The sequence below is a fragment of the Anser brachyrhynchus genome (assembly GCF_964034855.1).
Source record: "Anser brachyrhynchus genome assembly, chromosome: 1".
NCBI classification, from domain to species: domain Eukaryota; kingdom Metazoa; phylum Chordata; class Aves; order Anseriformes; family Anatidae; genus Anser; species Anser brachyrhynchus.
In genome coordinates this window covers 70,812,470-70,828,887 of record NC_137694.1, presented here as the reverse complement: position 1 = coordinate 70,828,887, position 16,418 = coordinate 70,812,470, and the positions used below count along the sequence as shown (strand labels likewise).

Genomic DNA, 16,418 nt, shown 5'->3' with positions numbered 1-16,418 from the left:
AATATCACTGAGCACAGTTCACACTAACAAAAAATTGGGTTGCCATGCTTTTGCAAAACAGGTTTTGCTAAATACACTATATTTTAATATTTCTTCATTTCTATTCAATTCCTTAATCCTTATGCATACAAGAAAAATAAATCTTCCATGTTTTTAAACCACTATCCTTAAATCTCTTTCATGTGTTAACAAACTTAAATTAGCAGTACTAGTGCCTTGGACAGTTGATCAGCCAGTGTTAAAGGTTACAAGTAAGTGCCTCTCAGTGTCCTGAGAGCACTCTCCATTTTGGAGAGTAGACAGTGCAACTGTAAACATGTTTCTGTTGTTCCTGTAGCCAGGGACAAATTCTGTGTATGAGATTAATTGGCTAGGAGTATGTTCCACTGAAGCATACACACACTTAGAAGTAGTAGGTTAACTACAACACTGACAGCAAAATGATGTCATGTACTTTATCAAAGGTGAACTCTTTCAAGGTCATGCTGTAGCTCATTTCCATGGAAGACAAGCCTAATGAAAGCTTTTAAAGGAGAAGTATTAACTATTTCTCCTTTTGAGTCTTGCATCAAATAATACCATTTCTAGCAAAGACTATTTGTGCATGTGTTTTCCTTTTTTTTTTTAATCTACTGCAGATAAGTGTACTTGAAGTGATGATATATGAAATGCTTGTGGGAATGTTATCTCTTGAACAACAAAAAAGGACGGGGGAGGAGGGAACAAACTTATAAACTAGAAGATTGAGATATACTCCTTAGCAACCAAATACAAAATAATTTCTTCGTGGCCTTTGGGGCTTGCCAAACTTAATTGACTCTGCAAAAGTGTGTTTTGAAAGAGGAAAACATTACTAGAAAATGTGAGCTCTGTACTGTAAGAAAAATCAACACAAATTATTATATGAAAGCTACTGAAGTCAGTAGGGTTTAGATGCCTTGATTGTGAGTCAATGATGTTTTTAATACAACCAGACACATCTTTCCCGGGATGCCCTCCCTCCTCAAAACTGAGCTACTGTGACTTACTTTGCTATATAAAAGCCCTTCAGCTAGATAATTGCAAATCACAGAATCACACAGAAGGGTTGAGGTGGGAAGGGCCTTCTGGAGGCTGTCTGGCCCAACCCCTGCTCCAGCAGGGCCACCCAGAGCATGCTGACCAGGACCACGTCCTGGTGGTTTTTGAAGATCTGCAAGGAGGAGACTCCACAACCTCTCTGGGCTGCCTGTGCCAGTGCTCCATCACCTGCTCAGTACAGAAGGGTTCCTGATGTTCAGAGGGAACCTCCTGTCTGCCAGTTTGTGCCCACTGCCTCTTGTCCCCTGGCACTGGGCACTGATGAAAAGAGCCTGGCTCTGTCCTCTTTGCACCCTCCCTTCAGGTATTTATACACAAATGGCTTAGTTGTGCCTCCAGTTTAAATCAAAAAAAAAAAAAAAAAGTTTTGTTTTGTTTTTTCCCTCCCTTAGATGAATTCTCTTTATCCTATCTACTTGTTCCAGCAAGCTGTGAAGGCAAAATGAACTACTAACACAGTGGGGCACAAGAAATCCAATTGCTTCAGCTGGAGATAAATTACAAGAAAAAGAGATTGGACTGAGGGTAGTATGTTCAAGTAAATCTATGTGCAATTACATCCATCTGAGCTTCAGCTTCCTTCTTGCTGGTAGTCAACCAATTTGTCCAGTCCAGAATAATAGCTTTAAGACAGTCTGTTGTTAGGGAGAACAAATGACTTTAGCCACCAGAAAATAATATGAAGGGTTCCAAAGGTGTAGGTTGCTTTTTATTTTAGGTGGCTATTTTGAGACAGGCATATTAAGATGGGCATTCCATTTTTTCATGTTATGGAAGTGCAAGGTATTCTCATTCCTGAGTGCATGAATCAATCCAATTTCTTCTAAATGCAATTCAACTGTTTTATGTTCAAAAGCCACATGTTTCTATGAAACATTCCTGCTAGTTTGAGTAAAGTCTCATTCCTATTGCTTATGTATTTTTGTTACCCAAAGACTTTTCTGACTAAGTCAAAAAGAGAAGAATAATTTGCCTGTGTGCCTTTGTAGGCAGGTTTCAATGTCTATCAGTCCTCTCACAGATTTATTTCTGGTCTCCTGGGCTTGATGTTTTGTTGAAAGATTTTGTGCTTGTATATAAGTGATCATACACAAATTAGAGTTGGTCAGAAAATTTGGTAAAGGAACAATTTTCTGCTGAAAATACCAATATGAGAATACCAATTAGAAAGTAGTCTGGGAATGTGTTGGTTTCAGCAGAACTGGAAGAGACCAGACAGGTTTAACAGAAGCTTGCTTAGCTTTGGACTCTGCTAACTGGCAGTCTGCCTGGCAGGGAATTGGGCATATCTGACTTTCTGTTTTGCCTCAGAATAAAATATTTTCAGTGATTTGAAGCCTTCAACCAAAGGAAAATTCTAGCTATAATATGGGTATACTGAGGATATCTATTTTCAGTTATGTAGGTTGCAGCCAAAAAAGCCTGATAGCCCAATTGCATGTAACATGAAGGTGTCCATCTGGCTCTAATCAGAAGACAACTGAAAAGGACACAGTGTGTGTCTGTTCAGGTTAAAATCTTATGAGTCTTGATTTCTGGTGGGAAGGAAAGATACTTGTTTGTTTTCTGTGGACATGATAGATGATGTTTTTGAATGCTTCTAACCTGCAATACTGCTTTCTGTTCTTGCATAAACTCTTCCACAAACTTTTCTTTCTGTCTTGGATCTATAGCTGTCTGCATTGCACTGCTTCATTTTTTTCTGAGAGCTAAGTTAGCTTCAGCTTTGGTCATACTGCATATTCCTGACCTCACCTCAGAGCATGCCAGCATTCAGATCATGGAATATCTACAGGGAGTATACCTTAGGTCTACGTCAGTAGAATATTACAGGAGCATTAACCAGAGAAATACAGATACTGAAAGATATCATTTGGTGTCCTGATGTTAAGATGACAAACATGAAAAGAGAAAGAAAGCTGTAATCTAGACAAGCAATTTCAGTTCTGTTCACCCTTAAATACCTGGAATAAGCACCTGATAAAAGTAATAGAAAGTGGACAGAGAGAGAAGGAAGCCTGGCTGTAGCAGTTGGGGAAGGTAAAGGAGACCAAGAAGAAAATAAACATGCCCTACTGGATATGACCAGTGGTCCATCTAGCCCAGCACTCTGAATGACAATTGGCAAGAGAAAATACTGTTTAGGAGGAGCACATGAATCTGGCCATCTTTGCAGTCCATGACTTGTCCATTTCACCATTCCCTTTCAGAACTGTGAATATTTTCTATATACACAACCAACAATAGTAGCAAGATCCAATAGTTCACTATCCACCAGAGAAGGAAAGACTTCTTTTTATCTGTATTAAACTCATTTCCTACTTTTGTTGTTTGCCCCTCGTTGCCGTAGTCTGGGATTTGGTGAACAACACTTCATGATTCAGTTTACCCATCTCTTCGGAGTGTACATGTCAGAAAATGTGAAAGGGAGTAGCAAAAGGAAGAGAAATTATGGAAAGAGTATAAAGAAATAACAAAAATGGAAAGCAAGGGAATCACAGAGAGAAATGTATAAAGATAAAAGAAGAGCATTCAGATCAGCAAATGGAAGACAGAAAAAGAGATTTGGACATTAAGATAAACTGCAAGGCAGAAACGGGATGTGCATTCACCAGTGCTTCACAAGTTTAAAAGCAGCATGTCAGTACCTTTACAGTGAAAGGATAAGATTGCTTTACACAGCAAAAGCTTACATCAAGTTTGTTGCATTTTGCTGGTGCAGTAACCAGAGGCCAAGATATCTTTTTAATTTGCAGTAGCTCCTGGCTTTTTTTTTTTTTTTTCAGGTTTGTGAAAAAACAGATTTTCTTGTTTCAAAACAAATTAAGAAGTTGATCATGAAGACTTAGGAGATCAGCTGTTAGCTTAGTCATTAAAATACTACCCTATTAAATACATTTTGAGGATCAAACTTCTGTAACTTTCTTTAATACTGCCAGAAATATCAACTTGGCAAAGAGATGGCTGTCCACATAAAGTCTAGACATATCAATTCTGTATTTTTCTTTCTCTGCCATAAACCTCTTGAATGTAATAACCACATCTCATGATCTAAAACACACAACTACTGTGGAACTTTCTAATTTTATGTCACTCTTTGAAACTTTCACTTATTGGTTTTACTGCTGCTTTGAAAAACAAAACTAAATAATTCTCAAAGTTTTGTTAGATTTTTAATATGCATCATGATGAATCAGACATAATCAGCAGTAAATTTACCTTTAAAAAAAAGTTTTCTAATGGTACTTTTGCTTTTTCCAAAATTACTGGAATTCTTGCAAATATTATGTAAAAATTGACTTGTTATTATAATTTATAATTATAGTAAATAATAAGGTCTTGGCTGTGAATCAGTAAGTCTTGGCATAAAAAATGGGGTTTTTCAGCTTTTTTATTTTTAAAGTACACAAATTGATACAATACAAATTATCTTCAATAAATGACTGAAACCAAAAAAAAAAAAAAAACCACATTATTTGTCATGTTCTACTCAGGAATACTATCCAGAAACTAAGTTGACCAAGCTATTTGTTTTGAGGCATCTCAGTTAATTACTGCCAGTACTTCAGTCTCTTTCAGATGGGGATAATCTTGTCCTATGTGTTTTAGAAGCAATTAGTATTTCTAAAACACCTAGAAAAGCAATAGAGGGATTTACACACATACGTTGCTATTCTGTATGCTTCTTGGGACCTTTGATCTGCATGTGTATGAATTACCACAAACCAGCTTGAATCAATAGTTTATACTAATGCTGTTCAATTCACAGCATGAGCAACACATCATAGCAAAAGATCTCTTACTTCAAATTATGAAACCATGAACCTGAATCAACTGACCAAAGATCTGTTATTCTTAACGCATCCATGCCTCATATTAGTAATAAGCACTTTACATTTTTAAAGTATTTAACGTATCTGCTGCTCTTTAGAAAACACTAAGATTTGGATTTTGCCTTTTCTTTGAGTTTAGCTTGCACTAGGCCAAAACTGGCAGAATACATTCATGCATTACAATTGTCAGAAGCACTGATTTTAGAGAAACCTTTTCTTCAGTGTCCTGCCATTCCTAGGGTTTAAGCTTCCTGATTCAATTGAGTGCCTGTATCTTCCATTAATGTCTGTGGTGTTTTTTGTCTTTTTTGCTTATATCTCTGTATGTCCTGTTATCAGAACAGCTAGATGTCCTTTCCTTCCCTGGGCATAGGAATCAAGCTTCCATTCTGATTATGTATCAAGCTTCGCACACTAAGTCTTTATAGAAGAGACCTAATCCACTTCTTCACAGAAATTCACAGAAATAGTTCATCATATGACAACATGACTTTATGATCAGTTTTTATGATTGATATATTTACCATTGAATTTGGCTGTGAATCAGAAAAATCAGGAAGTTTTGACATGCATCTTCATGCCGCATCGTCTTTTGATACTAATTCATAGGGACAGAAAATTATGACCACCATTCACAGAGTAACACTGACCTCTTTGCAGTACTTAATGTTCCTGAACCTCTGTATTAAAAAGGTGAGAGAACAAATACATGTAATGATGCTGTGCAAATATATCCAGCATTAAGTTATTGCCAGCTTGTTGATTATCCTAAAGATATCTGAAGCACTCTTCTTGAACTTGATGTGAAGCAGAGTCCACAGTTTAACAAGCAATTGTAACATTAGCATCAAGAAATGTCTTTTTACTTTGTTGCATTCTGTAAGAGCAGAAGGTTTTTCCACAAAAGTGTAACCAATTTCCATCAACAGCACTGTATCAATGCCACACTACAGTATTTGTTTTCACTATAGAAACAAATGGCTTCTCTATAGAAACAACATTAGCCTGTGGGGACGTTAATGCATATTCTTTGCATGGTCTGTTACAAAATGGAGCTTCTAGAATAAGATGGATTGAATTTCTTACATAAATGATGGAAAAAGTCATCAATAATTTCACAAAATTAAAATAAAACTTACTTGGCCTCTGGCTTTGTGCTCTGTGGTTAGGTTATTCTGTGCCTAAAAAGAAGTAAGATCAGATCAAAGTTCTTCCTTAGGAACTTTCGTAACATCTCTCTCTTGAAAAGGCTCTTTGGTGCCAAATAATCTAATTGAGCTCCAAGTGAAGTGTTTTCATCTTTGGGCTTATTAATTTTTCTTTCCTCTATCCAACTGCTTATTTTAACAAAACTTGAAGAAACTTAATATCTCTGACACGTCTCATCCTCTGTCAATATTTGCTGAAACTCGCCAACTGGCTCAAAAGTTTCTGGTAAGTAACTTTCAGACAGACGCACTCAGACAGTGTGGTTGCATAAACCTCATTTCCTTAGGAAAAGAGGCTAAAAATTAATGACTGTTCCCATATATTTTTAGAACAGCCCAATCCTGGAACTTTACAGAATCCTAAAGATAATTCTGTTTAACATTAGTGTGCCTCCATTAGCAACTTAATCCATTCCATTTCATAATCCAGTTGAACAGGCAACCCTAAGCAGTAAAAGGAACCTGTCACTTTAATAAAATTAATAGCTCTTCAATTTCTTCCCTTTAATTCTGTGCAACTTTTGGTACCCGATGTTTGTCCTCATAGACAAGATATCAGCTTAATGCTGCAAGGCAGATGGTGCATAGATGAAAAGCAGTAGCTGGAGGAGTTCTAAACTGGAAAACTTGTCAGTTCAATTTCTTTGTAAAATATCCAGATAAGTAACAGTTATGCTGGCAAAAAACACCCTGAATCCAATAATAATAAAGAGCCCTAACTTACCCTTATGAAAGCACATCATGTCCAGACCTAAGCTTTGACATCAAGGTCAAAAACAAAATCTCGAAAGCAGTCATATGCTTATAATTACTCCGAACTTTAGCTGTTGCTAGTGTCGGTCATATTACAATCACATCGTTGGAAAAAGCAAAATATCTGCTTGCATTCTAGAGATAATTGTGGGAAGGACAGAGATGGGAATTTGACAGTCCCTTTAAGATAAACAGATATAAATAGTGGGCTACAGGTTCCATTTACTGATAAAGACAGAACACCAGGCTAACTTACTTGTTAAATATATTCAGTTTCACTGGGCGTTGTTACACCCGAAGAACCAAAAAACATGTGCACCAGCAGCCCAGAGATATTAAAAGGAACTAGACTCATATTTTTGCCTTTTAATGCTCTTTACATCAGCAGCTGTAGGACAAACAAAAACAGAATATCAACCAGAACGGTGGCTCTTTGCATCAATGGTAGTTCCTTTGCATTAACAGAACATGACTGCAGTGTTTCTTACATGAAGATGAGAAAAAATAAATAAAAAATAAAAATAAAAAAAGAAGAAAAACAATAAGAGAAAATTTCATTTTTTATTTCGCCCCAGTGATCTCAATTCTTTTGAATTCTCAATTCTTTGTATTATGCATGCTGACACACTTCCTTACATAGTACCCCTTCCACAGGAAAACACCCTTAGCAAGCCAGCCAAATTTTTTGAAACATGTTCTTGTTCTTCTGTTCCATCCTTCCAAAGTTATAAATTATACAACATTTTCATATATTTGGAAGTCTCATTCATTTTTAAGTTACTCAACAGTCATTCCTTACTTGAGTTCTTCTCACCAAACTGCCAGGAACGTGCATGTGTGTACGTATATGTGCCTCTCAATGAAGAAGCTATGGGAGCCAGTATGAAGGAGGGGTGTAACAAAGCAAACTTAGGGCTTGTTTTCATATGCAACTGAGCTAACAACATAGTTCTCTGGTAATAAAAAGGACAGCTCTCATTCATCCCATTGCAGTTTTGGCCAACTGGTTAGGACCAGCTCCAGCACTAGTTAGACCTTTTGTTGAGATGCTCTAACTCCTTAAGGTATCAAAAGCTACCCATTCTTTTGCTGAATTAGTGAGTTCACTTAGTGAACTAATTCATGATTTCACTTACAGAAATTACTGAATTTCAGTGATTTCAGTGAGTTGACTTAGCTTAGGACGGCTAGAATGAGTGCCAGAAACAGCATGCATTATGGCAGAAGCGTGTGGCTAGGAGAGAAGGGGAAGTGAGAGAGGAAACCTTCCCCTGGTGGTAGTGGTAAACTATTATACCAATTGTGAAACCATACCCTAGGGAGGACATTTTTCTTATCTTTCCCATGCAATAAATAGAGTGAAAGATAGCATCCCCGAGGAGTGATTCAAAACAATAGCTATTATCCTCTCTGAGTCACCATTTGGAGTCTTCCCCCCATAAATCTTAAGAGAGCCTGGAGTACAGGGTTTGTTGCTAAGCAAAGTCTGCATTTGTGAAGTGTTTTGCAGTCAAACCAGGTGGTCTGCAGTACTTGCCAGGCAACTTTCAGTGTGTTACTTTGCAATTATTTTGTACAGTTTTATTTAACAGATGACTATGACCCTCTAGGATCACTAAGAGAACAAGAGTGGACAGTACTTAGAGATGCTGAATGTTTATAACTAACCTGAGAGAAGGCCATCCTCTTTTTGCTACTGGACTAGGTTTCTTCTGGCATAAAGAGCTGAACTGTCTCAGTGCTCCAAGGATAACCAAGGACAGATAAATTTGAATGGCAAGGAGCAAGCTGAATGGCTAAGGCAGATGAGGAAAGCAGAACCAGAGGTGGTTGGTTAGCAATGGCCTGTTAGATCAGCTCACCCCATCCCACAGGAAGCTATGGGATATAAAGATTGGTCTAGCTTTTAAATGAGAACAAGGTCTAACACTCATTTAACAAGTGGAGAAACCAGCACAAAGTAACCTTGAACAGCTGCAAGTTCTCAAACTTTTGCGGTGTTACACGACAAGAAAGTGGCAGGCCTGAGAACACATTTTAAGAGTCCCTCTCATGGGCCTCCCTCTTGCCTTAGACTTGCCTGCCTTTTCAACCAGCCTGTGGTTTCTCTACTGACTGCCAGCAAGCCTTCCAGCTGTGCTAACTCCAGCAGTGATGCTGACATCCGTTTGCTAAGAACTGGAAAAAGACCAACAGCTCCTTTCATATCTCCCTGCAGTCATTACTTCTTCTTCACTATTGACTTGGATGAGATTCAAACCAGTTGCCTATGGGTGAAAGGTTCCTTCTCCTGTCTTGAATTCCACGCTCCCTCTTTCCCCTAGCTTCCGGCTGTCGTCTTCTACCCATTCTTCCTCCCAGTGCCTCTCTGTGAGTTTCAGCTGTCCCACAATCCCAGCACATTGTGCCCGTCCAGCCTCCTGATCTCCAAAAACTACTAGACCTTGTTTGTCCTTCCCACCTAAGTATGCTTCTCTTTGTTCTTGAGCTAGCCTGCTCTTTACCCCTTTTCCTCCAGATTCAGCATCACTAGCAACAGTCTCAGTTTCCAAGACAATCAAACTTAGGCTTCTGTCCCTGTCTCAGGTTCTCATCTATCCCTATTTCATCAGACTCAGTGTAGCAATTTGTTCTGTTTCTTTGCTTCTCAAAGTGCTACCCACCCAGGTTCCCTCTAAGCTTCTGGCTTTTATCTAGAAAGTTTGGTTAACCAGGCAACAGCAGCTGAAAATCAGAAGCCTCAGGATGTTCTAGAGAAATGGAAAAGATAGTGCAAGGGGGTTGAACTGCAGTGAGTGAAAAGAAAAGGGCAGATCTGAAGGGAAAAGGTACTGTGGACCCACCTTGCTTGCTGAAATATAGGGGCAGTTAGCCTCAGTACAAATTTGTGCAAGCTTGGTTATTTTCTTCCTGGGGCCGGAGTAGGTGCAGCGGTGCAGCACAGGGCTGCACCCTGATGCAGACATAGCCTTAGGCTGATACAAGGTGTTCTCTGTCACTCACATTCAGAACAAATTAACATATGAAAGGAAACCTTTACTTTTTCTCCCTGAAACCATACTGTTCTCTTCCCTTCAGTCATCACTTATGTGTATGAGTGCATGTGGCTGCACATATAGTACACCTTTTACTTCAAAAGGCCTGAGTTGCACCTCCTACTACTTGTTCTGTGCCTCTATAAACATGGCAGAGGAGCCAGACCATCTCCACCCCTTGTCTATGGCCAAGGTGGCCTCCAAAGGCTTGGAAACATTCCCCAATCACAATTATGCACTAGCACTTTAATCATATACATTGGATTCTGCTTTTGGTTTATGATCATTGCTATCTGTTATCTAAACCACGGTCAATAATCTTATTAAACAGGAAAACTGTCTGGTCTAATCCCTTTACACTCTTCACATTTATGTGAACAAAATTCAAAAAAAAAAAAAAAAGAATGCCATATTCTAAAATATCATTGAACCATTTGCCATTCCATTTGTAATTATATATAACTATATATGTTTCAGAAAAGTAAATGCATCACATGAATAAGGCTCCACTTACAATTAAATGATTTAAATGTGTGGATTTGCCAAGTAATTTCATTACCATGCATAACTTATCACCAATACATAAGAACAAGAAAATTACATATTGCACTTTTCTTTCAAAAGATAAAATATGATGGTTCTACTCTGATATCTTCACATGAGGCTGTGATTTATACAAGTGATAGTTGAGCTTAGAAATCAAATGCAAGCCAGGTATGCGCTTCTTTTTCTGGAATGAGGACCATATGGCAAACAGCTGGTCTCTAACATATATTGATACCTAATACCTTAAGGGTCTTACGTGGCAGCAAGAACTGGTTGGTTAGGATCAATGTATTGCTTTTGCATGTCACAGCTGTTTTTGAAGCCCTCACCTCTTTCTAACTTGTCATTGTGATCTTCTACCTTGTTCTTGATGCTTTCAGGAACTCAGTATTTCACAGCATTTCCTGTGAAGCTCAAAATTACCTAAGTGGAAGATTTGCAGGGTTGGAAGGGGGAATTCTCAAGAAAACCCACTCAATCTATAATCATTTTGTTTTGAAACAATGATTTTAGCCTGGAATAACTCCACTGAAATAACACTAATTCCAGATTTAATTAGGCAAAAATACTTTCTTTTTCTAACAAGCATTATCTTGAGAAAGACAAAAAATTATCTTGGTAATTTCAGAATGCAAAAGGAGCATCACTTCCTAGAGTACTTGCTGTTCCCTCTCTTTGCCTGTTTTCATAAAAGTTAGGTTCTTTGTAGCAGAACTGACTCCTGATCAGAACAGACTCCAGCCCTGCCTGGACACAAACTTCCCATAGGTTTGTACTTGAGTTATTGAGTCCTTGTGGCATGTGAAGGACAAAAGGACAATTAAGGGACACTGTTGCTCCCCCAGGCTACACACATTTCAACTACATAGTTGGAAGATTGGATTTGTTATAAAATAGTCATTGTCATCATAAGAGTGAATCTACATAAATTGCAACAAAACCACAGATATAACAGAGGAAACGTTTTAAAAAATATGTTACATCTTTTTCTCATTATAAAGTTAATTGTACTTTAGATCAGCACTGTAAATATCATTAAACATTTTTAAATCAATAATGTTATATTTGTTCTTTCCAAAACAGAAACTTGTTATATAAATGAACACACCACGTAGTTATTGGGATAATTATTAGGACAAAGATACTTAAGACAAAATGTTGGTTAAAATTTTTCCTTTTAAGCAATCCTAAAGGAAAAACTTTTTAGAATAGAGTCATTTTACATATTCTTTCATTTAAGTTAGAATCTCTTATACTCTTTAAAATATAAAACTAAAAATCTGCTAAAAATACCAATATTTTCTCCAGTCTTCCAGTATGGATTGATGAGATGTTGGTGTTTCTGTGTGTGTGTGTGTCTGTGTGTGAGTGTGTGTGGTTTTCTGTTTGTTTTGAGTTTAAATGTCCTTTGCAGAATATAAGTACCTATTAAAGGTCAACTTTAGTCTGAGATAAAAGTAACACAGATGATAAAACAATTGCATTTTAATAAGGTTAATAAACCCTAACCTGAAATAGGCTTAAGTCATGACATATTCAAATCTACAGAAACTGCACCTGTTTAAGCCCTAGGTTATAATCGCATACTATAAGCAATAACATATATAACATATATGTTATATATATTAAATGTTAGAATAACATTTAATGAATCAAAACACCATTTTAAAAAATCCAAAGATGATCCTAAGGTATGAAAGTAAACAAATATTGGTATGACCATCCATTTTACACCAAATAGAAGCATTAAAAGTCACTTTTAAAATTACTGTATCTTTCTCTGAGCAGTTTCTGATTGCAGTAACTGATGATGTTTTTTTCCAAAATGCAGTCAGGCCATAGAAAAGTATATCTGGGATGAACAGAATAATTGCAACACTCTGCATTTCTTCAGGACATATAATAGCTTATTAATAAAAGCAAGGACTTTTGACACATTTTGCACTCACTGTAGCCAGTGAAACTTCCGCTTGACTCAGTGAGAGCATGACTGGACCCTTTCTACAGCAAAGATGATAAATTATCATTACTGTTTAGTAACATTCAAAATAGTACTTGAGGTCTTGCTAAACAGGCACCATAAGCAGCTTAGAGAAAAAGGTAGCAGCTGTAATAATTTGTTAACCACTGTTTCACAATGGTTAATAGGAACCTTAATGTTCTCCTTGCATGTACTATGTACTTGGTATAATGAAAAACTTTTTGCTAAATTTCTACTCAATGTGTGTTCACACCTGTAAATCAATTTAAATTAGTAATGTTGTGATTAGATGTTTGACCAAAAAATTATGTGTTTTGGCACTTCAGCATGAGCAAAATGCACATAAAAATGTGATAGGCCTGATCACATCATCACATGCTAAAAACTGCAGTATCTGAAGCTAGAACAATGTAAAGTAGCTAAGGCAGCAGTAAGTGCTGCCATGAGCATATCAGACTTCATCTCTGAATTATCACAGATACAGTGTACATCTTTGAAGACAGATATCAAGAATAGACACTGCTCCTTTGGAAATGTTAGTGGATATAGTGGCTGTTCCTTTGTGAAACTGACCTTTCCTTTCCCACTTTCAATGTGCTTATTCATAGAACTACAGTTTTCAGCCTTGGAGCTAATGTACTGTGACTTCTAGCTAATCAAGGGGACAGTTTCAAATTTTTCTTAAACCAAAGATTATGTAAAAATCTAGGTACTTACACAGTAAAATGATAGATAAAACACTTCCATCCACTGGGCCTCTCCAGGAAGTTGTAGACATTTCCCTGTGTACTAGTTTTAGTTAAATAACGGCTATGGAAACACTTTGCTGTACAGGCCCTGTGGACTTCACTTGCTGCCACGGCTGAAGCCTTCGTGCCTTCCTTGGGGTTACAGGGAATTCCAGATCCATTATTCACTGGGGCACCTGGACCCAGCGCCACTGAAGAGTACTGCACGTTGCTTGAGCTCCCCCTGACTTTCAGCAAGGTTGCAGATTTCCTATTTCCATTCAGACTACTAAACTGGGAAGTGGAGCCTTGGACCTGTCCACAGAGGTTATACATTGAGTGCTCAGTGGTTTCTCTGTTATCACAGGACATTCTGTAGCAACGTGCAGGTATTACTAACCCTGATCAATATTTAAAATCATAGAAAATGGTATTGTATGTCCTCCCTGCCCAGGGTGTTCTCCAGCAGCTGATAAGGTGACTTTCTGCTTTTATCATGGATCTTCTCTGTGACACGAGTGTGAGCTGTCAGCCTGTCACCTGCTGTCACTCAGAACCTCTGAAATTAAATAAGGACAACTTATTAGACAAACTACACGTGCTAGGCACCAGATGTAATGGTCTAGAAAAGGAGAGAGATTAAGATTTATGGAAAGAGAAAGAAAATTAAGAATCAAAGTTACATTTTTTAAGAAGGAAGCTTAAAACTATCCAAATACTGCAACATCACAAACTGCAGCAGAGTTGTCTTGAGAGCTGATCCCATGACATTATTTTAAGCTGAGCAGATCCTGAATTGTCCTGTTTAGAGGTGGAACTGTGATAGCTTCCCAGCTTTTATAACGTTACTGTTGCCTGAAGCACACTAGATGGAGGTTTTGAACTTCAACACCTACATAGCAAGATATCTTACCTAGAAAGCCAATGTTACAGAAAGATTTTAAGAATAAAATAAATTATTTCAATCCCTTCATGAGAACTGATCTTGCAACCCACTGTACTCAGATACAATTTTTCCTCACATGTAAAAAGGAATATGCCATTAATGCTAAATATCATTGGGAGGTTAATATTGTTACAAGGGAAAAGATCAAAGACGTCTGGCCCAGTTCTTGATTTTCTTCAAGCCATTTAAAGTTTGCTGCTAACCTTGCTATTCTCTAGGTACTTTCTTGAAACAATAGAACAGAAAATAAGTCTCTTATAGTTCAGTATATATTGGTCATGGGGCAGACCTAGTATGTTGCTAATATACAGATATGAGCAGCAATATTAATCTTTTTGACAGACTGAGAGCAGCTGTCTCTCTGAAGTGTCAGCATTTGTATTGCCTCATTTCTTACACACAACCATGAAAAGTTTCCTTATTTAAAATGCTTCAGTAAAATGAAAATGTTATGAAAGTTTTAAAAATATTAGAGGTATGATGAAAGATACATTTAACTTCAAAGCACCAGGTACTGCTGATGTTAATGTCAAAATTATGTTTGTAATGTAATATTGTAATGTACCGTGTCATCCACAATCCAAAGCCCCTGTACCTAGGGGTTGCATTTGACTGTTCCTCCATCAGAAGAGACTCACACCCATACTTTGAGTTATTTAGCCTCATCAGAACTGAGAGAGAGAGAAAAAAAAAAGTTTCCTTTGTCCCCTCTTTTTAAATTAGGGTTATTTTCTGTTGCTTAAACATCCTCTTGCATAACGGATAAACTTCCATTGTAGTACATCTAAACAAGTCCTCTTAAATTACTCTACAAAATTTTTACATGGAGTACTGGGGTTGTTACAATGTGCTCATTTCTTAACACTGGTAGTGGTAACATGGACTGATGTACTTCTACATTAATTCTATAGCAGATAGAGAAATACTTCCTTTCCCTCATCTGTTCTCTTAACAATGAAAAGCTGTAGGAAATAAACAATAAAGCGAAAACCCAAAGCCCCCCAGCCAAGCTGACCTAAAGCAAGAAAATAACATCTGTCAGAAGTTCACTCCCTCTGTATAATTTGTTTTATGGTGCTGAGGCTACCTCTACAAGTTACCAGCACTTGTCAATGTAGCCTCAGCAGGGATTGGCTACCCAGCAGTTCCAAACAAAATTACCTGAAACACATTTGCTAGCCTGCTTAATCAAAACAGGGGATCCCACAAAATCAGAAATAAAGCACAGAAAAAAAATAATTGCAAACAGTACCTACTCTCCTGTTGTGTGTTCCTCTATTCCTTTTCTTTGCTGCTCCCTCAGCTCCATATGGCAGATTCTCTGGATAGGTGCAGGCAAAGCTGCTGCCTGGCTCTGCACCCTGGCTTATCAAGTTCCACCCTGACTAATGCAGGGTCCCTCCCTTTTATCTGCCGTATATGGCTGCTCTTGTAAAAGGCAGAGAAAGAACTGTATGACACTTCTGACAATTTATTTGTGCTTCTTCCTGTTGTCAAAACCAGCAATCACAAGCAACAACTTAATTTTACTGAGGATCATGCCCACTCCTTTTCTTATCTGCATACACTTAATTGCAACAGGTTAATATGAGCATTTCTTTACTTCACACCTTTTACAATTTGAATTTGGTGTTGGTTCAAGCTAGCTGGAGGCTCTGCAGCACCAGAATATAGTATTCCAGATAGTACCACTGAGTCATTGAAAAGGACTGATACCCAATTGGAGCCCAAGAAATCCTTCACTAGGTTTTTGCTCGTGCTTCCTCTTTGAAATGCCTTCCACATCAATTAATAACTTCTCTGCTGTATTAACTTTTCCAGATGTTAATTTCCTAAATGCAAAAACTGTTACCTTCTCTAACCTCTGACCTCTCCCGAATATAACTGTTCAAGCTGTAAATAATTAATCAAAGTGTGCAGGGGAAAAAAATATCTGAAAACAAACAAACAAAACAACAAAACCAATACATATCTTGGATATTTTATGGTTTAAAATCTGTTTATTCTGAGGGAAAAGTAGAATACATTTACAGCTTTAATGTAAATGTGGAAACTCAACATATTAGCAGCTGGTCTGAAATCACTGAAAAAACAGAAAACGGGACATCTGACTCTTATTTTTTGACCAGGCAAAAGATAATGATTTAGTGTTTAGGTTTTATTAGACTGAACTGTGGAAGACGTGAACTTGTTCCTTCACCCCCATAAATGTATATTGCATCTTTGGGTCAAACTCTGAAAAGGCAATTAGTCACCTAACTAACCTATGACTTAGGTGAAACAGAAATGCATGATTATGGGAATGTCT

General features: G+C 37.5%; 1 protein-coding gene across 1 annotated transcript in view; it reads right to left on the bottom strand.

Annotated features, from left to right (window-relative positions):
* LOC308185124 (potassium voltage-gated channel subfamily KQT member 1-like) overlaps nt 1-15,487 on the bottom strand; it is a 524,663-nt gene extending 509,176 nt beyond the window's left edge. The window contains exons 1-2 of the mRNA XM_080572865.1: nt 15,363-15,487; nt 13,154-13,723 (exon numbers count right to left, since the gene is read on the bottom strand). Coding sequence (XP_080428991.1) covers nt 13,154-13,536 — 383 coding nt within the window. The 5' untranslated portion in view covers nt 13,537-13,723; nt 15,363-15,487. The remainder of the gene's footprint in view (nt 1-13,153; nt 13,724-15,362) is intronic.
* Between the last annotated feature and the right edge of the window lie 931 nt (nt 15,488-16,418).